Source organism: Mustela nivalis (genome assembly GCF_964662115.1).
Source record: "Mustela nivalis genome assembly, chromosome: 15".
Classification (NCBI taxonomy): domain Eukaryota; kingdom Metazoa; phylum Chordata; class Mammalia; order Carnivora; family Mustelidae; genus Mustela; species Mustela nivalis.
In genome coordinates, this window is record NC_139034.1 from 20044791 (window position 1) to 20070638 (window position 25848).

The 25848-nt window shown below is 35.1% G+C and overlaps 1 protein-coding gene across 6 annotated transcripts in view; it reads left to right on the plus strand.

Moving 5' to 3' along the window:
* NBEA (neurobeachin) overlaps positions 1 to 25848 on the plus strand; it is a 667546-nt gene that overhangs the window by 191572 nt on the left and 450126 nt on the right. For all 6 annotated transcript variants that reach the window (XM_082700384.1, XM_082700385.1, XM_082700381.1 and 3 more), the window contains 6 exons: positions 11529 to 11637; positions 17334 to 17415; positions 18288 to 18411; positions 19236 to 19428; positions 21391 to 22407; positions 24123 to 24340. In XM_082700384.1, coding sequence (XP_082556510.1) covers positions 11529 to 11637; positions 17334 to 17415; positions 18288 to 18411; positions 19236 to 19428; positions 21391 to 22407; positions 24123 to 24340 — 1743 coding nt within the window. The remainder of the gene's footprint in view (positions 1 to 11528; positions 11638 to 17333; positions 17416 to 18287; positions 18412 to 19235; positions 19429 to 21390; positions 22408 to 24122; positions 24341 to 25848) is intronic.

A 25848-nucleotide genomic window follows, 5' to 3' on the forward strand; every position in this document is an offset into this window, starting at 1 on the left:
GTACCAACTTGCATTCCCACCAACAGTGTAAGAGGGTTCCCCTTTCTCCACATCCTCTCCAACACATGTTGTTTCCTGTCTTGCTAATTTTGGCCATTCTAACTGGTGTAAGGTGGTATCAATGTGGTTTTAATTTGAATCTCCCTGATGGCTAGTGATGATGAACATTTTTTCATGTGTCTGATAGCCATTTGTATGTCTTTATTGGAGAAGTGTCTGCTCATATCTTCTCCCCATTTTTTGATATGATTATCTGTTTTGTGTGTGTTGAGTTTGAGAACTTCTTTATAGATCCTGGATATCAACCTTTTGTCTTTGAAAGATAAAAGAATCGTAGGAAAAAAGCCATAAATTCTATGTGATTTATGCCCCTAGCACTAGAGTTTTGTAGTTCTCATTGATCAGTAAACTTGGTCTTGGCTGGATGTTCTTTCTGATCTTCTGGGGAAGGGCCTGTTGCTGTGATTCTCAAATGTCTTTGCCTGAGGTGGAATTGCACAGCCCTTGCCAGGGGCCAAGATAATTAATCTGCTGGGTTTGCTTCTCAGTAGCTTTTGTTCCCTGAAAGATTTCCTGACAGGTTTGGAGGACAAGAATGAAAATGGCAGCTTCCCAATCTCTGGCCCTGGAGAACTTGGGGCCCGATTTCTCAGTGAGCCCTTAGAGAAAAGCAGTCACTCCTTTTTCCCTCGTCTCTGGCCACACTCTATGCTCACCTGGCCTGTGACTTAGTGTTTCTGTCTCTGGTACATGACCCCATTGGGAGTGTCCAAACCCAGCAGATTCTTGCGGTGTGCTCCTGTGGCACTCCTTGGGTGGGAGGGAAAGAAAGGGAGTCTTCCATATCTGCCTCTTGTTGGGTCCTTGCTTGAAGAGTAGCGGCCCAACTGGGCTGCGGATCATGGTTTATGGTATTCGTGAGCTGTGAAACCACTCCTTGGCTCCATCTTTGCAGCTGGCTTTCCTGCTCGGATACTTGGGGGCTCTGCCACATTCAGGTTCCCCTGGTTTTTCTGTAATGCTGAGGGTCCTGAGACCACACTGTCCCACTGAGTCTTCCAAGCCACAGGAGTAACATCCCTCAGCAGAGCAGACTTCTCAAAGTTCTGATTTTGTGTTCTGTTGCTCCATCACTTGCTGGTAGCCAAGGAGCTGGAGGCTCCTTCCCATAGTGGTCTATCTTCCCATATATCACCTCAGATTCACTTCTCCACATGTCCTACTTTCCAGACAGTGGTCACTTCTCTGTTCATAGAATTGCTGCTGTTTTTTTCTTTTAGGTGTTCAGAATGGTTTGATAAGTATCTAGATGAATTCTTGGGATCAGACAAAATTTGGGTCTCCTACTCCTCTGCCATCTTGCGGAGGAAATTTTAAAACAGTTGTTATTGAATGTTCACTGGTTCTCAACCAAGTATATTTTTTTATTATCTTAACTTCAAACCCTGTAACTTCTGAGTCAATTCTTCATTGTTCACACTGTAAATAGATTAACTTACTCTCTATGATGTTGGCTTGTTATACATTGACCGTTGTTTAACCTAATGGTTTGGTTCTTTTTGGACTGGTTGAACTAGTCCAGTTTTTCCTGGCAAAACCAGTTATCTGTTATCAAAAAGTAGTGATATAGGTTCTGGGAGTATGAGAGTTGGAAAAAAGTTTCCTTTCCATCTATTCTCAACTCTAAGCTATTTGGCTTTCTTCAGGCGAATGTTGGCTCTTGTGTATATCTGGAGTAGGAATACAGATAATAAGATAACTGGTGCCAGGTTTTTTCTCCCATGGGAATGCCAAGCAGGTGAAGAACTATGTTAGAAGCCTAAGGAAAAGACTAAGAAGCAGCAAATCTTGAGGGATCGCTTTGCTCTAAAAGTTCTCTGCCTCTTATTCTCTCTCCTCTGCACCTCCCTCCCTCTGAGTAATGTTAACATTGACTTCTATGTGGGTTACCACCAGAAGGCGAAAAGTTACCTGAAATGATAGAATGATTCTTCTTCTCTGCTCTTTCAGGGCCAGAGATTGGGAAGCTGCCATTTTCATTCTTTTCCTCCAAACCTGTCAGGATAGAATGTCCTTGAACTTGTGGAATTATGGGAATATAGGAGTGCCATGATGGTGGCCTAGGAGTTACAGCAAGCTAAGTTTTGTACTACAGATTAGTATATTTAAAAGGTCTTCTGCGTTAAACCACCTGCAAGGATTCCATCATGTAAATTCACAGCAGTGACATCTGACCTCAACTGTGTAAAAGTGAAATATAACAACTCACTAAAGGCTAATAGCCAGAGACAGAAGATAAGAGAAACATCAAACTGTGTATTCATTGAAAGAGAACTAGTGGTGCCAGCTGTGGTGGAACCATTGAATTTTATTTTTAGAAAAAGCAATTGAGATTCAAGTAGAGCACCAAAATTGATAATCTGCCTTGTTAGCTCGTGATTTATTTTCCAGTTTAACCAAATTAGTGGACTGGAAGTTCCCAAAGCATGGTCCAACAATATAAGGTGAAAGAAAAGATAACGACATAGGCAATAAGAAACAAAATGTAAATAAGAATTCTTGGAGGAGAAAAATAATGGGTGTAACAGGATATCCTGAAACAATTTATAAATTTTACCTAAAAATTTCTAAATTTTAGGTAAAATAATACAAAAATCCTTTCAGACATATAGCTGAGCACACAAAAGTAGGTAAATTCTTATGTGCTAAAAATGAAAAGCACAATAGAAGAAATTGTTCTTAAGAAGCAAGATAATAGGGGCCCCTGGGTGGCTCAGTGGGTTAAACCGCTTGCCTTCGGCTCAGGTCATGATCTCAGGGTCCTGGGATTGAGCCCCACATCAGGCTCTCTGCTCAGCAGGGAGCCTGCTTCCTCCTCTCTCTCTGCCTGCCTCTCTGCCTGCTTGTCATCTCTCTCTGTCAAATAAATAAATAAAATTTTTTAAAAAAAAGAAGCAAGATAATATTAAACCATGCAGCTTTAAAAAGTAATCAAAAATAACTTATGGAAATGAAAAGGCAGTAAGTAAAATTAACAATTCCATGGTCATATTAAACAGATTAGATAAAACATAAGAATTGGTGGGGTACGGAGTGGCTCCTTTGGTTGGGTGCCTGACTCTTGATCTCAGGGTCATGAGTTCGGGCCACATGTTGGGCTCCATGCCAAATGTTTAGCCTACTTAAAAAAAAAAAAAAAAAAAGACAAGAATGGTGAGCTGGAAACTCAAAATGAAGAAATTACACAGAATGTAGCATCAAGAATAAAGATGACAGAGTAAAGATAGGAGGTTAAGAGGTTAAGAGATGAAAAAAAAATGAATGAAAGTTTTCATAGAATAAAATGCCCAGGAATAAATTTAACCAGGGAGATAAAAGATCTATAAACTGAAAGCTGTAAAACATCGATGAAAAAATTAAGAAATAAGATATTATTCTATGAACACATATTGGAAGAATTGATATTGTTAAATGTCCATATTATCCAAAGCAATCTATAGATTCAGTGCAGCCCTTATCAAAATCCCAATGGCATCTTTTCACAGAAATACAACAAATAGTCCTAAAATTTATGTGCAACCACAAAAGACCTCAAGATACCCAAAGCATACCCTCTAATGAAGAAGAGGTCATGTAATGTCCAGGTCCTGGTGCTTTAGGGAATATCTCTGGTGTGTGCTACTTGCTCTCCATTGTTGTGTCTTGGCTGCTCTGTTCTTCAGGCTAGTAATCTACAGAGGCTTTCCTCCTTGTTTGCTGTGGGTGGTGTTTGGTCTCTGGCCAGAATGTGGTGAATTTTTACTAGTTGTGCTCTGATTTGATTGTAAAATGAGACCTGACACCAACTCCACCAGAGCTGAGGCTCACAGAACTCACACGTTGGGAGATATATTGTGGGCAGACAATTGTGCTGGTCTTCTGAGGGAGAGGCGTGCCTCACTGGGGCTGGAGTAAGATTGACTGAGAAGGGCTCAAGTTTCCATCAACGGAAAAATGGACAAAGAACATGTGGTATGTATATGTATACACACACACACATACGTATATACAATGAAATATTATTCAGCCATGAAAAGAGTAAAATCTTGCCGTTTGCAGTGACCTGGATATACTAGACAGTGTTATGCTAAGCAATGTAAGTCAGTTGGAGAAAGACATATATGATTTCACTCATGTGGAATTTAAGAGACCAAACAAATGAGCAAAGGTGGAAAAAGAAACTATCGCAAAGCTATAATAATCAAACAGTATGATTCTGGCTTAAAAACAGATGTAGGTTAAGGGAACAGAGTAGAGAATCCAGAAATAAACCTGCATATATGTGCTCAATTTATGACAAAGGAGCTGAGAATCTACGATGGAAAAAGGACAGTCTCTTCAATAAATGTCAGCGAAACTGGATAGCCAAAAGCAAAAAAATGAAATTGGACTCCTGTTTTACATTATATGCAAAAGTCAGTTCGAAAGGGATTTAAGACTTGAAACTACAACACTCTTAGAAGAAAGCATAGCAGTAAGCTCCTAGACATTGGTCTTAGCGATGAGTTTTTGGATTTGACACCCAAAGCAAAGCAACAAAAGCAAAAATAAATAATCAAGACTACAGCAAATTAAAAGGCTTCTGTACAGCAAAGAAAATGATCAATAAATGAAAAATCAGCCTACAGAAGGAAAAAAAAAGTATTTGCAGTTATGTATCTGATGAAGGGTTAATACACAGAAGATTTTAAAAATTCATGCAAATCATTTGAAAATAAACAGTTTGATTTAAAAGTCATGGGGAGAAGATCTGAAGTTCCAGAGAAGACATACAAATGACCAATTGGTGAACGAAAAGGTGCTTAGCATCACTAATCATCAAGAAAATGCAAATCTAAACCGCAGTAGATAGATATCACCTCACACCTTTCAGATGGCTATCATCAAAAATGCAAGAGATAACAAATGTTGCTAAGGATATGGAAAGAAAAGAACTTTTGTGTACTGTTGGTATGAATATAAATTAGTTATAGCCACTATGGAAAACAATATGGGGTGTCCTCACAAAATTAAAAATAGAACTGTCCTGTGATCCAGGCATTCTTTTGGGTAGATATCCAAAGTAAGCAAAAGCATTATCTCAAAGAGATATGTACCCCTGTGTTCATTTCAACATTATTTACAAAGAGCCAAGACATGGAAACAACCTATATATCCACATTTTCTTTTCTCATTCATCTGTTGATGGACACATAGGTTGTTATGCATATATATTAACATATATATGTAATGGAATGTTGTTCAACCATAAAAGGGAGGGAATTCTGTCCTTTTCAACAACATGGGTGGATCCTGAGGGCATTTTGTTGAGAGAAATACATCAGAGAAAAACAAATACTGTATTATCTCATGTATAGAAACTAGAGAAACCAATCTCATAGAAACAGAGCATTGAGGTGGAAGCAGGGAATATGGGGAATGGTTGAATGTACTCAAAAGGCACAAACTTGGAGTTATAAGACAAATAAGTTTTAGGGATATAATGTATAGCATGGTGACTGTAGTTAACTGTTATATATTTGAGTGTTGCTGAGAGATTAGATCTTTGAAGTTCTCATCACAGGAAAAAAAATTTTTTTTTTTAAGATTTTGTTTATTTATTTGAGAGAGAGAGAGAGAGAAGGAGATCACAAGTAGGCAGAGAGTTAGGCAGAGAGAGGGGGAAGCAGGCTCCCTCCAAGCAGAGCCCCATGCGGGGCTCAATCCCAGGACCCTGAGATCATGACCTGAGCCGAAGGCAGAGGCTTAACCTACTGAGCCACCCAGGTACCCTGCAGGAAAAATATTTTGTGCCTGTGTAGGTGAGGGATGTTAACTCACCTTATAATGGTAATCATTTTGCAATTTATACCTATATCAAATCATTATGTTGTACACCTTGAACTACTTAAAACTTAAGCATGTATGTTAATCGTGGCTCAATAAAACTGGGGGTTGAATCAAGGTGATAGTTATAAGAAATGTACCACTCTGTGGGTGAATGTTGGTAGTTAGAGGAAACCACGAGTACATGACATATATGGAGTAGGGAATATATGGGAACTCTTTCTACTTTCTGCTCAATTTTGCTGTATACCTAAAACTGCCCTTATAAAATCCATTTAAGAGTATGAGTGGTGGATAAACTGAGAGGGAAATAAGAAACGGAAAAATGTTTACATGTATGTTGGGAGTGGAGACTGTGAATGATGGTATGAGTTGGATGTGAAACTTTTCTATATCTTTATATGTTATTATTTTTAACAATATAAAATTGTTATTTGTTTTTAAAGCTAAATGATAAAAATTGCTAGATCAGTATTTAAGTAAAATTACATAAGCTTTAACACAAAAAAGTTGATGAGGCTAAAGAGCAGTACCATGTAAGGAAAAAGGTACAATTCACCAGGAAGAGAAAACAATTTCAAATGCATTTGTACATAACAGCATAGAAGAGGTATAGAAAGCGAAATTGACTAAATTTGAAATAGAAATCAAAATGGTTTAGAAATTTTAACATAGTCTTTTTTTTAAAAGAGCAATTCCAAAATAACTTCACAGTATAAATTTGAACAAAAAATCCACTGGCTCGATTCACATACACATTCTTTTCAAACACGCATAACACTGTAAAAATTGTCACTTGAAGTCATAAAATTGGCTAAAAATTTAAATTGTCATAAAGATGACTTCTCACCCATAGTGCAATTATGCAAGAAATCAACGATAAAAATCAAGGTAAGACAATGGAAATGTACATATTTTAAATAATTCATAATAAGAAATTATTGTACACATTATGAAATGCTTAGAATTAAAAATTTTGAAAATTTTGTACATTTACACTTCTGAGAGTTGGCCTAAGTGATAGTGGAGGTAACTTATAGCCATAAATATTATTGTATTGTATTTATTTATTAATTTTATTGTTTTGTTTTGTTTTTAAAGAGAAAGAGCACACACACCAGCAAGGGGAGGAGCAGGGAAGAGGGAGGGAGACCCTCAAGTAGACCCTGCTGAGTTCAGAGTCTGATGTAGGGCTCCATCTCAAAACCTTGAGATCATGACCTGAGCTGAAATCAAGAGTTGGACACTTGACTGGCCACTGTGGCATCCCTAGCCATAAATATTTATATTAAAAAAAAGAAAGATTGTTTTCCTCCAGGTTTATTTTTATGATGAAGATAAGGATAGCTTAATATCAGAATATCCTTTAATATGATCTCTTTAGAAAACACATTAAAGAATAGCTATATAATTATACTAATAGATACAGAAAATTTGGGTAAAATTCAGTACCTAATAAGAATTCTTGGGAAATCAGGAACAGATGATTTCTTTAACCTGATAAGGTATATCTACTGGAAAATTACCATAGTCCTATTTAGTAGTAAAATATTAGAAGCATTCCCTTTCAATAACTAATAATTAATGAAAGCCTGTTCTTCCCTCTCTGTTCAAGATCATAATTAAACAATTTATTGACATTCATAGAATAGTCCACATGAAGCTGGCAAATTGTTTTCTAGTATAAATGGATTATGTACTGGACTATAAAACATAAGATAAGTTTCAATAAATTTAAAAGAATTGAGATCAAACAAAATATTTTCTTGGACCACAACAAAATTAAATTAGGAATCAATTGCAGAAAGAGAGTTAATAAATTGCTTGATATTTGGAAAATAACACATTTCTAAGAACCCCCTAGGTCAAAAAAGAATCACAAAGAAAAACAGATAATGGCTTGATTTGAATAAAACCACAGCATATAACATAAAACCAGAACATGTAACAACTTCCTGAATTCCCATGCATTGTTGATAGAAATGTAAAATACTCCAGCCACGTTCCAGAAGAATTTTCAAATTTCTTAAAAAATGTAACACTTACTGCATACCCTAGCATTTCCATGCTTGGGTATCTACTCAAGAGAAATGACACCATATGTTCACACTTGTAACTGTGCAAGGATGTTCTTAATACCATTATCCATGATAGTTCAAAACTGGAAATAATCTAAAATTCCATGATTTGGTGAATGGATGAGGTATCATATGTCCATAAAATGAAACACTAGTGCACAATTAAAAGGAAACAAACTGCTGATGCATACTATGACATTAATGAGTCCTAAAAATCATTATTATGGTAAATGAAAGAGGCCTGATGTAGAAGACTACATATTAAATGATTACATTTATATGAAATATCCAGGATACAGATTAATGATTACATTGGGGCAGTGATGGGAGTGGGGTGACCACAAATAGGCACAAGGGAACTTTTTAGGGTAATGAATATATTCAAAACTGGAAATTGATGATGACTGCATTACTCTGTAAAGTTTTCAAAAAACCACTAAATTATATACTTACAAAATATGAATTTTATGTTTACATTGGTGAGTGGAGCTGCTGGTAAATTGTGTTTACGTTTTGATGGTGGAAGTATGAATGTACATATTTTTGGAGGCCATAAATTGCAAAGTCTCATAAAATTAAATATAAAAGCTTTTAACACCCATCATTCCAGTTACAAGAATTTGTTCTAAGGAAATAGTCATGGATATGCTCAAAGATTTACCTACAAGGGCAAAATTCTGTTGATGGTAGAAAGAAATTGGAAATACCATATGTGCCAACAGTAATGAGTGCATATATTATGCTGTGTACTTATTATATTTAATAACTGAATATTCAAGATAGTATATATTCTGGATTTAAAGGAAAAAAGAGCTATATATTACCTTATATAGAATTATTTTCATTGCATTGATACCATCTGTATTTGTCATCTATATTTATATACATAATAATTCATCTAGCAGAACCTAAACTGATACTTCATAATGATTTTCTCTGTGTTATGGAGTTATGGGTCTCTTTTATTTTTTCTTCCTCCAACATATGGTCTGAGTTTGTTACAAGAAATATTTTTTGACCATCCAGAAGAAAAGCTAGTTTGTTTTGGGAAGAGGAAAATTGGAGTCTATATTCATTGGAATGTTCAGTAAACTAATAAATGTTAATTTGTATGAGATTAAAAGTTTACCCTTTGTTTAAAAAAAAAGAAAGAAAGAAAGAAAGAAAGAAAGAAAAAAAGAAGAAGACTTCAGGGTGCCTGGGTGGCTCAGTGCATTAAGCCTCTGCCTTTGGCTCAGGTCATGGGATCTCAGGGTCCTGGAATCGAGTTCCACATCGGGCTCTCTGCTCAGTAGGGATTCTGCGTCTCTCTCTCTTTCTCTCTCTCTCTCTCTCTGCCTACTTGTGATCTCTCTCTGTCAAAGAAGTAAATAAAATCTTTTTTTAAAAAAAGATTTCATTCTTAATCTAAGTGGACAGAAATTGCATAAAATTCAGAGGTGGATAAATAGGCCTGAAGTCTGTTTAGGTCTTAAAGTTAAGTAGGGTCAGGATGTTAGTTTCTCTCATATATGCCCTATTGAACTTTTCAGAGCTGAATGCATAGGGATTCTGTGGGAAACAAAATCATGTGATAGCACACCTACACTCTGTCCAAGATAATGGATGGCATTTTTTGCTATCTTTTGACTGCCATGCAGCAAAATTTACTGGTAAACATCGTTTTAAAGCAAACTGCAGGAGGAAGCTGACCCATCTCTTCTCTGGTATATGCAGAGCATTCTTCAGGTCTCCCCACCCCCACCCCTACCCTGCAAGGCCTAGAATATAGCTGTTCTGTAAACATTTACGCTGTGGGAGATAATCCGGAGGGCATGGATTTCTTTAGTAACTGACACTGTCCTGGTGCAGGTAAGAGATTACTGTAAATTCTTAATTAGGCTATCCCACATAGCCTAATTTGGGTAACTTTTACCAGCTTCATGTATCAGAGAGATATATTAAAGAACACTCTTTGGCTTTTTTTTTTTTTTTTTTTTTTCCTTTCTGGATTAGGAGCAAATGAAAGTTTCAGTTCTCCTTGTCTTGGGTGTAGCTTGAATTAGAAGAGAAATAAAACCTTCCCCTCTATAATCCTATAGTATTCATTAGTCCTGGTTTATTTTTTTTATGACCAGTTGACTTTTTAAATCTTACTTATTAAGTGTTTTGCAAACACAGCCACAAGACAAATGCCTAAGCTTTGGGTTTAGGTTATTTTGCTGTTTCCCTTCCTGAACTGAGGAGGATTAGGTGAGGGGAGACAGCTGCCTTGTGTCTTTTGTTGTGCAGTGTGGAGCTTGGAGACTGATCTTAGAAGAGGGGATTTCCAGGTGAGTCATATCCAGATATATGGTTGATTATTTTCTTTCTGTATTAATTGAGGTAACAATGGCTGCTCTAACAGACGAACAATGAAATGTTAGTTACTTATCACACTAGTAGTTTCTTTCTTGTTCACTGAAAATCTAAATGAGTATTACTTAGCAGGCAATTTTCTTGCAAGCTGTAATTTAGAGACCCAGGCTACTGCTTCCATCTTGTGCCTCCCTGTCTTCATCATGTGACTCCTGTGTTTCTGCCTTGGGGAAAGAGCATGGAAGACATGCATGAGTGCTATTCTATTGACCAGGCCTGAAAATGGTTCATGACTTTTCTGTTCATATTCCATTGTCTAAAGCTCAGTTAAATGGTCACACCTGGCTGTAAGAGAGGCTGAAATTAATAGTACAATTTTGGACTCAGGAAGAAAGGAATAAGAATTGGTGAATACTAGGCAGCTTATGTCGTAGTTGCCAGATCTGAACAGGGAACAATAGAAAAATCAAGGTAATAAATGAAATATCTCGGGTTGAGAGCCAAGAAGATCAGATCTTGGATTCTGTGACAGTAATACAAATGAGAGGCATATAGCAATTCCCTGAACTAGAGCCAAGTGTTGCAGAAAGCCTCTAGTAGAGCCTTCTATCCTATTTATGGATTTAGTGGGGGTCGGGGATAGGGGGGAGACAGTTAAATGAACCAACAGTAAGTAACTAAGAAAGTTTTTTGGTGTTTTTTCTCTTTGTTTGGTTTTAAATCCAATGGCAAGCCACAAATACAAGCAATGATGAGTCCCCTTTACTTCTGTTGAATTACTTTGCTGTGTAATCCCAACATCAAACTGCAGTACTCATTTTTAGCTATAATTTTAAATTCTTGATATTAAAACTTATCACAGATTATTTTATAGACTTTATATTTAGACGGAAAGGATTTAAAAATTCTTTGGTCTCTGTTAGGGGAAACCAGTAGTTTTAACCTAATAAAAATAACTCATAAATGGTTAATAAGAAATCTGAAAATAATAGCTGTCAACATTTGTATAATTTATAATTTGAATATTTTACATTTTATTTAAGAAGTATCTAAATAGTATTTTTATAACTTTACAAGATAGCTGTGGTATAAACTGGTTTGTTTTTGGTAGATGGAAGTTACTAAAAATAATTACCTGTATGATTCTGTATCTGCTTAATGGATAGTACTTTTATCCCAAAGTCATGTGATTAGAAAATCCAACGGATTTCATAGTTTTTTTGTGTTTTTTTCCCCCTTTTTCTCCAGGAGAAAAGTGGAAATTATGCATACTCATAGTCTTTTCACTCTTCTTGGAGAAAGGCTGATGTTGCATACAAACACTGTGACTGTCACCACATACAACACACTTTATGAGGTAAAATTTTAAAAAAATGTGTGATGATAATTTAAAATGTTTTTATTGGAGGGGCACCTGGGTGGCTCAGTGTGTTAAGCCTCTGCCTTCGGCTAAGGGGCTAAGGTCATGATCTCAGGATCCTGGGATCAAGCCCGCATTGGGATGTCTGCTCGGTAGGGAGCCTGCTTCCCCCCCCCCTCCCCACCTGATGCTCTGCCTACTTGTGATCTCTCTTTCAAATAAATAAATAAAATATTTGAAAAGAAAATATAAAATGTATTTAGTGGAAACCTTCTATGTAATTGGGATCACATTGTTGGTCGGTTAATCAAAAAGCCAATAACTTTTTTTTTTTAAATGAACACATACTTAACATTTAAAATTTTTATTTTAAAACATATTCATGCACATTTATTTGCCAATAATTTTGTGTTGGTCCAAGCACTTTTCTTTGAGTGTGAGTTGGCTGATGATTGACTTTGTGCAGATCTTTTCTCACATGAATCACACCCATTATGTATTACATGTTAGTTCTCTCCCTTGCCCGCTGCTGATTCTTTTCATCTCTCTCTCCTTTGCAATTACCAATATTAACCTTGAGTTGATAGTGGGTTATACTGTAGGTAAAAATGATTTGTAAAAAGCACTATCTGGAAGGAAGCTATAGATCTCATCATTTCAATTCAGAAATCCTTTTCTCACCTTTTCTAAGATATGGCCATATAACTTGAGCTCAGTATTTTCTATGAAATACAGAAAGCCAAATGTTTATCATAGGTGGGGACAGTGACCTTTTCTGGTAAAGGGCCAGATAATAGATATTTTAGGCTTTGTGGTAGTTTTAGTTTGTCTTGGTTATAACAGAATACTATACACTGGGTGGCTTATAGACAACAGAAGTTTCTGTCTCACAGTTCTGAGGCTAACAGGTCCAGTTAGCAAGGCGGTGGCAGATTTGGTGTCTGGTGAGGACTCACTTCATGGTTCACAAACCATCTTTTCACTAAGTCCTCACATAGCAGAAGTGTCAGGGGAGTTCTTAGGTTTCCTAATAAGGGCTCTGTGGCCCTACACACCTCCTAAAAGGCCCCACATCTTTTAATACCATCACACCAGAGATTAGATTTCAACAGAGGAATTTGGGGGGATACAAACTTGCAGTCTGTAGCAGCAGGCTATGTGGTGTCTGTGGAACTACTCATCTCTGCAGTTGGTGCTCAGAAGCAGCCATAGACAATATGAACCAAATGAGCGTGCTGTCCAATAAAACTGCACTGTATCTGTTTACAAAAACAGATGATATCCAGAATAATATTTTGACCCCAGATCTGCCACATTGCTTCACTTTTATTTCACCTTTTTTCTGTTTTCTATTATTATCAGTGAATTTAAGAGTGGCTGCCTTTTAGATAAATTAAAAAACTCTTTTGGCTACTGATTTCTAAGCTTAATATTGTAACTCTATGTCTGTTATTCCTCTGATTACATGATTTGTAAACTCTCATCCTCTAGAACCCAGCTTTTGTGAGTAATAATAGTTTTTTAGTATTGCTCCAATATTTGGCCTACAGAACTGAATAGAAATGCCTACCCTATGCAAAGCATCTTGATTCTGATATATTTCCCTAATGACAGTAACTGTTTTGAGGGGTATATTTCCTGTGACAGTCACTCTGGTGTAAATACTTTATATACATCATCTCAGATCCCTACACAACCCTCTGAAACTGGGTTGTTTTTCTTGCCTTTTTAACAGACAAATTGAGAACCACAGGGTAAATAATTTTCTCTGTCTCACCACTAGTAAATTGTCATAAAATAGACACAGTTCATATTATAAGACCAAAAACGACAGTGTCTACCTTCAGTGGGCAACATTAAAGTCCTCTGAATCAAAACCTTGCTACACTATCAGATTAGAGCTGTATCTGTGTTTCTATCTTGGTTTTCTTAGACAAATCCGTTGGTTAATGATTCGTGTACATGTTTTTTAAATCATTTTTTGTCTACATTTTTGATCCTCTGCTTGTTTTGACCAATTAGTATCAATGGAGCAGAAAGTCTTTGTAGTCAGTGAAAACTTATATTAATAGGAATGTAGCATAACGATATGATATGTCGAATTTGAAAACGTTATGTACTCTTAACCTTAAGTAAAATGTCCTGTGTGTGTGTGTGTGTGTGTGTGTGTACACACGTATTTCTATTAGTCTTGCTGAAAGTGGCTCAACAGCAAGTGCAGCAGCATTTTTACCTACCATCTATACTCATGTGCACTCTCTTAGTGTCCAGATTTTAGTCTCTAATGATATTATACAAAGCCAAACTGCTGCTAATTCCATGTCTTAGTTGTTGGAGAAATCTGGATAAGTTTGGATCTCCTGATACTGGTTGTTAGGTGATGCAGGTGAAGGAACTGACTTACAAGGTCTCTGACCAATTTGGCAATATATACTTTTAAAGTAGAAAAATAATCATGGTTAATTGGAAAGATGGACTAAATTATGATATTCCAGAAAGAAAAATTAACATAAGTATACAAAAAATAACAAAGAAAGATGATTTTGATATGATTGGGTAGCAATGTTGATCCCATTAAAAAGTGGAAAGGGTCTTCAACATAAACTTTACTACTACTAACAAACCAAATTGTGTTATCAGACAGGATAGTGGATGACTAATTCTAGATCACAAAGTTAAAAGACTGCACCATTTTGGACGGTGGCTTCTGGTTGCAGAAAATTAACACTTGTGATAGGTTTGAACTTCATTCATTACCATAGTAAGTGAAATTTAACTATAAAAAGAATACTCAGCCTCAAAACCTACAGTCTGAAATGAGTTTGATTTCCCTTGTGAGCATCAGCCAGGACTTGCACCCCGGCAAGAAGCATTTGGTTGATAATCTTCAGTTTGAAAGCTCTTTTTACTTTCATTTTCTGTCTTGGTTTGGGGAAATGACCTTAACCCCAAACAATGTGTCAAAATATGGATCACTCCAACAATAGAAAAACATAAAATCAAGTACAGAAATAATAGAGAACTATGTCAAACCCATGGTTTTGATAATGATATTTTAGAATGTGAGGTTTTTGCAGTTTTTAGAAGGTCATTAAGACAAGTTCAGTGTCACTGTGGACTTTAAAATTCTACATTTGATAATACCTATAGTAGAATAAGTGACAATATTAAAGGACAAAGTGAGTTATACCTTTTGGCAGTATATAACAGACAACGCTGTATAAAAGATGTAAAGATGGTTGTGTAACACTTAAAATGTGGCTAATGTGAATTGAGATGTGCTTTGAGGGATTTCATGTCCATATGTGGCTCTGTCTATTTTGTACTATTTTGTTTTTTTAGGGGCTGGGGTTACTTCCTATGTATATCTCTAATCAATACCGGTCAAACCTCTGTGGCCCATCTTTTAGTCATATCCTTTCATTAAAATGTTTATTTATATCTTCTTAACTATATCTCATTATTTCCCTCTCCCTTTTAAAAACTCACATAGGTTCTCAATGACAGTCTATCATGTTTTATTATTTAACAGGAGCATACATTTTTGCCTTTCTCTGGAGTATTAATTAATTGATTCTTGAAATACAGTCCTACGTAGCAACTACGATTCTCATTCCAAACATATAGCAGAGTGTGGACACATAAAGGGCTCTTTTAAATACATGCTAGATTGAGTTTCTAAATATGTTTTGGTAATTTAAAAAAGCTCTTATGTGAATATGTGGTAGTATTAAAAATACTTTTCACATGTAGAGCCTTACTTATTTGATCTTCCTAGCAGTTTTATATTAGATAGGCAAGACAATTACCCTCATTTTTAGAAGATCAAATAGGAACTTAAAAAGGAAAATGTAAGGGGTTCCTGGGTGGCTCAGTGGGTTAAGCCGCTGCCTTCGGCTCAGGTCATGATCCCACGGTCCTGGGATCGAGCCCCGCATCAGGCTCTCTGCTCAGCAGGGAGCCTGCTTCCTCCTCTCCCTCTCTGCCTGCCTCTCTGCCTGGTTGTCATCTCTCTCTGTCAAATAAATAAATAAAAAATCTTTAAAAAAATTTTTTTTAAAAAAAGAAAGGAAAATGTAAAACTGTAGATTCCTTGAGATAAGTTTTGTTTTCTGTATAATGAGGTTTCATCTTTTTGGGGTGAGGAAGTTTTGACTATTCTCTATCATGGAAGAGTATGGCCTAGTCTTTTCCAAGCTTGTCTACAGTTATTTTTTATCTATTTATAACCAGAATTTTTGGGATTTTTTCTGCTCAGCTATAGGTCCCCACCAGTGCTTTTTTGGGCAGATCAATGGGAAAACCTTGTAAGCATATACCAACCACTGAATGTTCTTTGGCATTTTCAGTTTCTTTGGGTTTTCAAAGAAATTTCTGTCCCATGTGTCAGTTCAATCTAATTAGTAGTGCATGTTTGTAGTGCTCTGTTGAGAAAATTCTGAGGCCCACTTTGGTATTAACAACAAAGTGTTTCATGAGAGGAGGTCCTTGTGGTCTATATTTATCATTTTAGTAATAGGTTAGTTTTTATTTCAAGTCAATACTTTTTTGATAGACATCCCTGATATGTAATAAGTCAGTTTCTTATCTTCTTCCTTTTCTTCTTTTTTCTCAAGTCTGAGCGGAAAGGTCAGAAAAATACCACTGTTGTTATGGTCTTTTTCTAATCAGATGGGATCATATCTGGCTCATTTACTTTTCTGCAGCCCCAACTTTTACAAAATAGTTAGGTACAACTAGGCTCTCAACTAATTTTTATGGTTTATGCACAGATTTTTTTTACCTTGCCTTGGGGTGAACCAAAAGTTTCATTCAGAACTTAATATGTTAAGTTAAACAGGAAATTAAATACTAATATAAAATTACATCTTTATTAAGTATAGTCCCATTAGATTTTTTTATATATGCAGGAATAGAGGTATGTACAAGATAAAGCCTAAAATACAGCGAAGAGTCACATATTCATTATATATATATATATATATATATATATATATATATATATATATAATTCAGTTATCCATGCTTAAATTTCATAAATGTTTGAGTACTGGCACTGTGTCAGGCACTGTGCTGATTGCTAGGAACATAATAGTAAAAAAGATGTATAAGAATGCAGCACTTATAGAGAATGCATTTTAGTGGAAAAATTTAAAAAATGTTTTAGAATTTAGTTTTGATTTGGTCAACTTTTTGTCATTTTGTTTTTGAAAAAAGTTTAAAAAATAATTCATGGGTAAGTGGCAATGAACCACATTTTTAGTAAAGATTTTTCCCCTCCCACACTTCATTTTGATGTTAGGATCCAGGCTCATACATTATTTTTTTAATTTACTTATTTTCTAAGTTTTTTTAAATTAATGATAACATAAAGAGTCAAATGTTTACAACTCATAGTTTAAGTATATTAAGGAAGTACACTGTGAAGGTATTTCAAACAGAATAAATTTTGGATTTCATAATTAATCCTTCCTATTATAGATATTGGTTCTTTTTTGTCTTTATCCTAATAAACAGAATTTGGAAACTAAAGAGTTAAAGAGTTTAGAAGATGTGGAATGACTAGAAGACACTTTAGAAGAAGATTTCATTTGATTTTGACAGAAATAACATTTCTTGCAGAATCTTTGTATATTTTGAAATAATGATTTTAAATTATTTTCTCAATGAAATTCAAATTCTTCATCTTTCAGATTTTGACAGAGCAAGTATGTACTCAAGTTGTACACAAACCACATCCAGAGCCAGATTCTACAGTGAAAATTCAGAATCCAAGTGAGCAAACAGCATTTTTTTTTCTTATATCCTATGTTGTACTTTTCATCCCTGTGACTTATTTTGTAACTGGAAGTATGCAGCTTAATTCCCTTCACCTCTCATTTGCCCATCTCTCTATCCTCCTCTCAACTGACAACCACCAGTTTGTTTTGTATATTTATGAATCCATTTCTGTTTGTTGTTTTTTTAGATTCCACACGTAATTGAAATCATATGGTACTTGGCATTTTTCACTTAGCATAGTACCCTGTAAGTCCATCCATGTTGTTGAAAGGCAAGGTCTCATTCGTTTTAATGACTAATATTCTATTGTGTGTATATACATCTTTTTTGTCTGCTGATGGGCATTTAGATTGGTTCCATATCTTGGCTATTATAAATAATATTGTAGTGAATAGAGGTACATGCATCTTTTAGAATTAGTGTTTTCATCTTCTTTTGGTCAGTACCCAGTAGTGGAATCATTGGATCATAAGATAATTCCATTTTTAATTTTTTGAGGACCCTTCATACTGTGTTTCACAGTGGCTGCACCAAGTTACATTCTCACCAACAGTGCATGAGAGTTCCCTTTTCTCCACATCCCTCACCAAAACTTATTTCTTATTTTTTGATAGTAGCCAAATGTTCTTTATTGTAATTATTATTTTTTGAAGCTAGCCAAACATTCTTTATTGTAATGCAATAGTAACATGGTAACACGGAAAACTAAATCAAAAGTTTGCATAACTGGTGATTGCCATAGTTCATGATACTTATAACTCACTTATCATAAGGCTAAGTTGAAAATGAGTAAAACTTTTTAAGGGGAAGTTATGGTGCAGTTATAAATCTTGACTTCTTTTTTTGTTGTTATTGTTCATTCACAGTGATTCTTAAGGTGGTGGCAACTCTGTTAAAAAATTCCACACCAAGTCCAGAACTGATGGAAGTTCGTCGTTTATTTTTATCTGACATGATAAAACTTTTCAGTAACAGCCGTGAAAATAGAAGGTAAGCAGTTTCAATACCATAACAAAACTTTGTTCTGTAATGATATTCTCTCCTTTATTTTTAGTCTCTTTCAAAAAATGTTTTCAAATTTTTCCCATATTGCTAAATAATTGTAATTATCAGAAAAGGCATTTTATGTTTCTTTGATATAATCAAAATTCATTATATTTGTATTCATTATTATATTTTTATGTGATTATGTGGGTATTATATTTTAATTGTGTCTGTAAATATACATTTTCACAAACCCTTTTTTAAAATTTACCATTCCTTTTGGTGATACCTATCTATTGTAATCAAGTTGGATTTGCTCATATTCATCTATGCTTCTCTCAATTTTTGTCTGATAACTGATTGTTGTCATGCATTTTTGAGCTGGTTAGCTAAGACTTGGGGTACAAACTAAGGCTATGGTGGCTTCGTGAGTCTTTAATTTCACGAATACTTATTGAATAGTATGTATAAAGCACTGTGCTGCACAGGTTACCTTAGTATATAGTCTTGGTACAAGTTAGTGGGGAAGATAATAAAACAGTGATTAATATATAATGTATTAAGTGCATTGTGAGTGGTACATGTGATGGGGAGTAGAGAAACAGTAGCTAAATCTGACTGGGAGTGTTAGGAAACCAATTTGAAATGATAATTTGGATTTTTCCAGGTAGAAAAATGGGAGGAAATCTTTCCAGGTATAGAAAATAGAATGTGCAGAATGACTGTGCACCTTACTTTATTTAGGTCAGATCATATTTTCACTATCTAAATTTCAAAATAGTAAATTCTAATATAAATTAGATGTTTTTAATGAGTTTTTTCCCCACTAGATGCTTATTGCAGTGTTCAGTATGGCAAGATTGGATGTTTTCTCTTGGCTATATCAATCCTAAAAATTCTGAGGAACAGAAGATTACCGAGATGGTCTACAATATCTTCCGAATTCTGTTGTACCATGCAATAAAATATGAATGGGGAGGTTGGAGAGTCTGGGTGGATACGCTCTCAATAGCCCATTCCAAGGTAACAAGAGATTCAGTATTTTATATCATCTGTATTTCAGCGCAGTTTGAATGTCTGTAAACACTCTCCTGGTGCCATCTTGTGGACAATTTACCTCATGGCCCATTCCTTTATCTCACCTTTCTTTCTTGTTTTTGGTTTTATTTTCTCTCCGTTAATAAACTGTTAGAGCATGAATGTTTTGTAGATAATTTAACTGAACCCCCAGGTTTATGAATTAGGAATTTTAGACCCCACAAATTACCCCACCTTTATTTTATAGCTTGAGTCTTAGTCAATAGCTCTTTTACCTAAAACATACCTATTGGTTCTTAAAAGAATATTTCATGAAATATACTCTGAAATATATGTTTTAAGACTTTTAAAAAGTAGTCAAAATTGCCTTTATTTCCAAGTGAATCACAATTCAGTATTTAAGCTTAATGGTATTTTTAATGGCATTATCTTTTCTTTTTAATTCTAAGAATTTGTATATCTATATTTTAAACGTTATCTGATCTTGGTAAGAAAGAGTAGTGCCTTACAATAAACAATTATGTGCACTTTATATTCTATAACATTTCTCATTATGTGGAGCCATAGAAAAAGCATGGGTGTTAGAAGTTTAGCTTTTACTCTAGGTCTATGCCACAGTTCAGTTTTGTGACTTTAGAAAATGCATTTAGTCCTTTTGTGCAAGGATTAGAAAACAATTTTTTTAATGTTTTTAAGATGTACAGATAGTAAATATCTTAGGTTTGGGGAGCTGTACAGCTTCTGAAGCAACTGTTTAACTCTGACGTGTGGTGTGAAAATAGCCATAAGCAGTATGTAGAAAACTGAGTATGGCTGTGTTCTCATAAAACTTTACTTACTGACCAGGTAATAAGCAGATCTGGTTCATGGGTCATAGTTTGTCAGCCCCCACTTTGGGACTTGATTTCCTCTTTTGTAAAGTAAAGGGGGTTTGGTTTCAAGATAATCTCCAAAGGAAGATGCCTCTCAAACTAAAATCCTATTCTCATTTAAATATAAGTCAGTATAATGTGTACCTATAAGGAAAGATTTTGAACTTTTTTTCTTTATTTTTAAGTTTTTAAAAACTTACTTATTTGAGAGTGAGCGAGAGAGAGAAAGAATGAGCATGCGTGCACAAGCATGAACAGGGGTAGGGACAGAGGAGAGGGGAAAACAGACTCCCTGCTGAGCAGGGAGCCTGCATAGGGGCTAGAGCTCTTGGGTCCAGGATCATGACCTGAGGCTGGAGGCAGACTGAGCTGCCCAGGCACCCCTATTGTTTTCAATTTTAGAAGAGCTTTTTTATTTCTGTTAAAACTTACATATTACAATATATTGGCACCTTTTATCATTACATTAACAAAGTTTAAAGTAGTATTTTATAAGAAAAAACATTGCATTTTTGTGAAAAAATATATATCGTAATTATTTTTAAACAAGTCTATGTAAAGTAACCAATTAAAGTAGCTTATATAAAGATAAAATTGTGATGTTTTAACATTTTAAAATGTATATATTTATATATATGTGATTTTAAAAAAATCTTAGTTGTTGGAGATAGACACATGTGAGTAATAGATGCTGAAAATTGATATAACAATAGTACTTTGGATATTATATATTTTTAGCTGATTTTCTGTTTTAGCTGAACTCAATTATATAGGAGTTCAACTGACATACTAGGTTAGAGTAACATTGGTTAGGTAACATTTAAAGACTTAATCTAGAAGAAAAGATTGCTGTACTTAAAAGTTTAATGTTGCTAGTTTACAGGTCATATAATAAGTCATATCTATTTTTGATGATATTTCCAATTACTTAATGGAACTTATCTTAAAATTAATATGTACTACATTTGAAATATTAAAATTTTGATACTTTTTCTATTATCATAAATTTATTTCTACTTTTTTTTTCTTCTCAGTATGTATATAAAATGCCTTAATTTTTTCACTTATTCCTAAGGTCACTTATGAAGCACATAAGGAATACCTAGCCAAAATGTATGAAGAATATCAGAGACAAGAGGAGGAAAACATTAAAAAGGGAAAAAAAGGGAATGTGAGCACCATCTCTGGTCTTTCATCACAGACTACAGGAGCAAAAGGTGGAATGGAAATTCGAGAGATAGAAGATCTTTCGCAAAGCCAGAGTCCAGAAAGTGAGACAGATTACCCTGTCAGCACAGATACTAGAGACTTGCTCATGTCAGCAAAAGTGCCAGATGATATTCTTGGAAATTCAGATAGACCAGGAAGTGGTGTACACGTGGAAGTGCATGATCTTTTAGTTGATATAAAAGCAGAGAAAGTAGAAGCAACAGAAGTAAAACTTGATGATATGGACTTATCACCGGAGACTTTAGTCGGTGGAGAAAATGGTGCCCTTGTGGAGGTTGAATCCTTGCTGGATAATGTGTATAGTGCTGCTGTTGAAAAACTCCAGAACAATGTACATGGAAGTGTTGGTATCATTAAAAAAAATGAAGAAAAGGATAATGGTCCATTGATAACATTAGCAGATGAGAAAGATGAACTTCCTAATAGTAGTACGTCATTTCTCTTTGATAAAATACCCAAACAGGAGGAGAAACTTCTTCCTGAACTTTCTAGCAATCACATTATTCCAAATATCCAGGATACACAAGTACATCTGGGTGTTAGTGATGATCTTGGATTGCTTGCTCATATGACTGGTAGTGTAGATTTAAGCTGTACATCAAGTATAATAGAAGAAAAAGAGTTTAAAATCCATACAACTTCAGATGGAATGAGCAGTATTTCTGAAAGAGACTTAGCATCTTCCTCTAAAGGGTTAGAGTATGCTGAAATGACTGCTACAACTCTGGAAACTGAGTCATCTGGTAGCAAAATTGTACCAAATATTGATGCTGGAAGTATAATTTCAGACACTGAGAGATCTGACGATGGCAAGGAATCAGGAAAGGAAATTCGAAAAATCCAGACCACTGCTACAACGCAAGTGAGTTATTCTACATGAGTTCTAAAAATGCATCGAACAGGTAACAAGTTAACATTACAGCAGTAAGAGTCATTTCTTACCAGTTACACCATGTTTATACTTAATTATGGTATTGTAGTAATATATGGAGTCAAATAGTACGGTAGAGACATTTAAGATACCTGAATTGTATTTCGAGCTCTGCCATGTTTTGTCTGTGTAACTTGGTTGAAACTCTCTGGGCCTGCATTTCCTTATACAGTACAAGAGGTTTTACTCTATTAAAATATGACCTTTTAGGGCTTTACCTATTCTGATATCTTATGATTCTGTGACTAAATTTACACATTTTGTATTCAAGATCTTCATTCTGAATACTTGATTAATTTTAACCTTTTAAGCTTCAGGCCCAACCTTGTTCTGAAAAGAGGACTTGGAGCCCAGATTGAACTGATAAATGAAGGGGAAGGGAAAAGGGAACTGTTATTTAGCAAATGCCTACTATGTTCCAGGCACTGTGCTTGCTGTATGTTTTCAGATTTAATCCTCACAACCACCCTGTGAGGTAGGTAATTGGCTGAGAAAATTTGCGTTATTAGCAGTGAGAATTTTCTTTACAACGACATGGCTAGGAATCTGTTACGAGAAAACTAAAGACTCTTAGATCTGGCAGTGAGGAAATGTTAGTGCTGCAGTTCTGGCCTCACCAGAATAAAGCTAAAAATAGATGATGTTTTCTGATACGAATTTTAATTGTGGAGCTCTGAGTTTTAAGACTACTTCCTTATTTTCCAGACTAAATTACCTTACCGTTAAGAGTTGAAACATACTTTAACCCTTAATGATTTGTTTTTTGGTGGTTTTCCAGGTTTTCCACTCACCTTTAATGTCCTCAAAGACAAAATTAACATGTTTCCATTAGAATTATAAAGAGTAAACCACACCTTTCTTTGTACTCTAATGATAGTATTATATTCTGTGTTTGGAAAATAAAAACAGAAACAAACAAAAAATATCTTCTGTGTATGGGAAGGGTATTTTAAATTTTTTTTTGAATGCTGTTTTCCATTTTTTGTGGCAGTTGTACCACAGTGATAACTGAAAGGGAGTGAAAATACTGCATTAGGAGACTTTAAAGAAAGGAAAGCATGGTGCATTGTTTTTCAACATGATAATCACTAGGCTTGCCTGGTTTTTATGTAGAGTTTGTAGGCATTTTCTGGTTTACTAACTTATCAAATAGATGTACTGTTTTTCTAAATTGAAGTATTGTGAATGAAATAGACTTTGAATTAACTTGAAATCGGTTCAAGTAATATTTTTTTTAATCTTGTGTTTCCAGTTATAGTTAGTTGATGACATATATCCAGTACATTTCAATTTGAGTTATATGCTTTCTTTCCTAAGGAAGAAATGTGGTCTAATATGAAGACTCCATAAATAGGAGTAAAGAGGACTTGGTTTTCAATGTGAACCTTGGTGTTGGAACTGAGGTCTTTGAATGCCTTGCCTAATTTCTGAAACAGCAAAATAAAAATAATCAAAGTGGCCTCTTCGGCTCAAAAAGGTTTCTGTCCATGGACTCACCAGATGACTAATATATGTAAAATATATTAACTTACAAAAGTAATATGCAAATCTTTATTCACTCACTCACTTGACTATACTTGCTGTTTTCATTTTGAGACGAGACATTTCTTTCGCAGTCTACAAAAGTTTACCTTGTCTTTCTCTAGGCTGTTCAGGGCCGGTCTATTACACAGCAGGACAGAGATCTTCGTGTCGATTTAGGATTTCGAGGAATGCCTATGACTGAGGAACAGCGGCGCCAGTTCAGCCCAGGCCCACGCACTACAATGTTCCGTATTCCTGAGTTTAAATGGTCTCCAATGCACCAGCGACTTCTCACCGACTTACTATTTGCATTAGAAACAGATGTACATGTTTGGAGGAGGTAGAAATATTTCTTTTATTAAATAAGGCAGCTTTCACTTAAGAAAATGAATATTTTAAATTAGTGACATCAGTTGATCCATAAGGGAATTATATCTGAATAATCTCAAAAATTGAATTTATTAAAAATCCAACATTGAAATTTTATATAGAAACATGAATATTTTCACAAAGGTTATAAGGCCTTGGGCTCATATCAAAAAGAATCCAAGAATTTAGTCTTTAGACAATTAAAAAGCAAAATTTTGAAATCTGGTATTGCCTATTCTCTATATAAAAGAGACTTAACAGGGCACCTGGGTGGCTCAGTGGGTTAAAGCCTCTGCCTTCAGCTCATGTCATGATCCCCCACATCAGGCTCTCTGCTCAGCAGGGACCCTGTTTTCCCCAGCTCTCTCTCTGCCTGCCTTTCTGCCTACTTGTGATCTCTGTCAAATAAATAAATAAAATCTTTTAAAAAAAACAAACACAATCATTAAAAAAAGATTTAACAATAACAATAGAAAGGTTCAGTTTTTGTTACAAGCTGTTTCCACATTTTTATTCTTTTTCTGTTAAAATTAGTACCATATACTAAATATATTCTTGGCAATAAGATTATAACATATAGTGTTAAAATAAAATCTAGATCACCTTATGGCATCTATTTTTAGAGCCTTTACCCTTAAAGTAGTTAGTATCACTTCATATATAATCACTTAAAGAAACAGTCTACATAAATTAAATCATCATTTAAGGAAGACAAAGTCTGCGTAAGTTAAATCATTATCTTGCCTCACTTTCTGTTAATTTTCTAATAGCAAATATGCAACAAATTAAGCAGTTACGAGAGTACATCATTTGTATGTGCATGCACATAAATTAGGAAGTTGACAGCTGTTACAATACTCCACTGTCATTGACTTAAACAGTCAGTAGCATGGTCTTCTCTGGACTGAAGGATGCTTCTCTCCTTCTCTTAATTTTCCTCTGAGTTTCAAGGTGGCTAATTCATCTTCCAGCACCAGTTCAACATAGGAAACTTGCCCAAACTAGAAGGCAGGGGCTCTTCTTCTTCCTCCTTCATCCCTTTCTTCATTCTTCCTCTTCCTTTTTTCCCTCTCCCTCTTCCACCTCTGTCTCCTCTTTTTTCTTCTCCCCATTTTCTTTTCCTTCTTCTCTATTCTTTCCTCCTCTACTTTTTCCTCTACTTTTTCCCTTTCCCACTCCTTACTTCCCCTCTTCTTCTTTTCTAAAAGAAGCTCCTCAAGAAATCTCCCCCTTAGCTCTCATGTGCCAACAAAGGGGAATCATCAGCAAAGGGGAAATGAGGTTATAATGACTTGTTTATATTGAGCAATACTGGTTAGTAACCTACTAACTAGAGAAAGACCAACCTTTCCTATACCTGATCTAGCTCAACAATAGAAGAAAATCTAGATTGTGTTAGTAGGGAAGAAGGAATAACTATTATCGAAAACAATCAGTGTCTGCCATAGAATGTTTTTACTTGTAAATTTTATTAGTTTG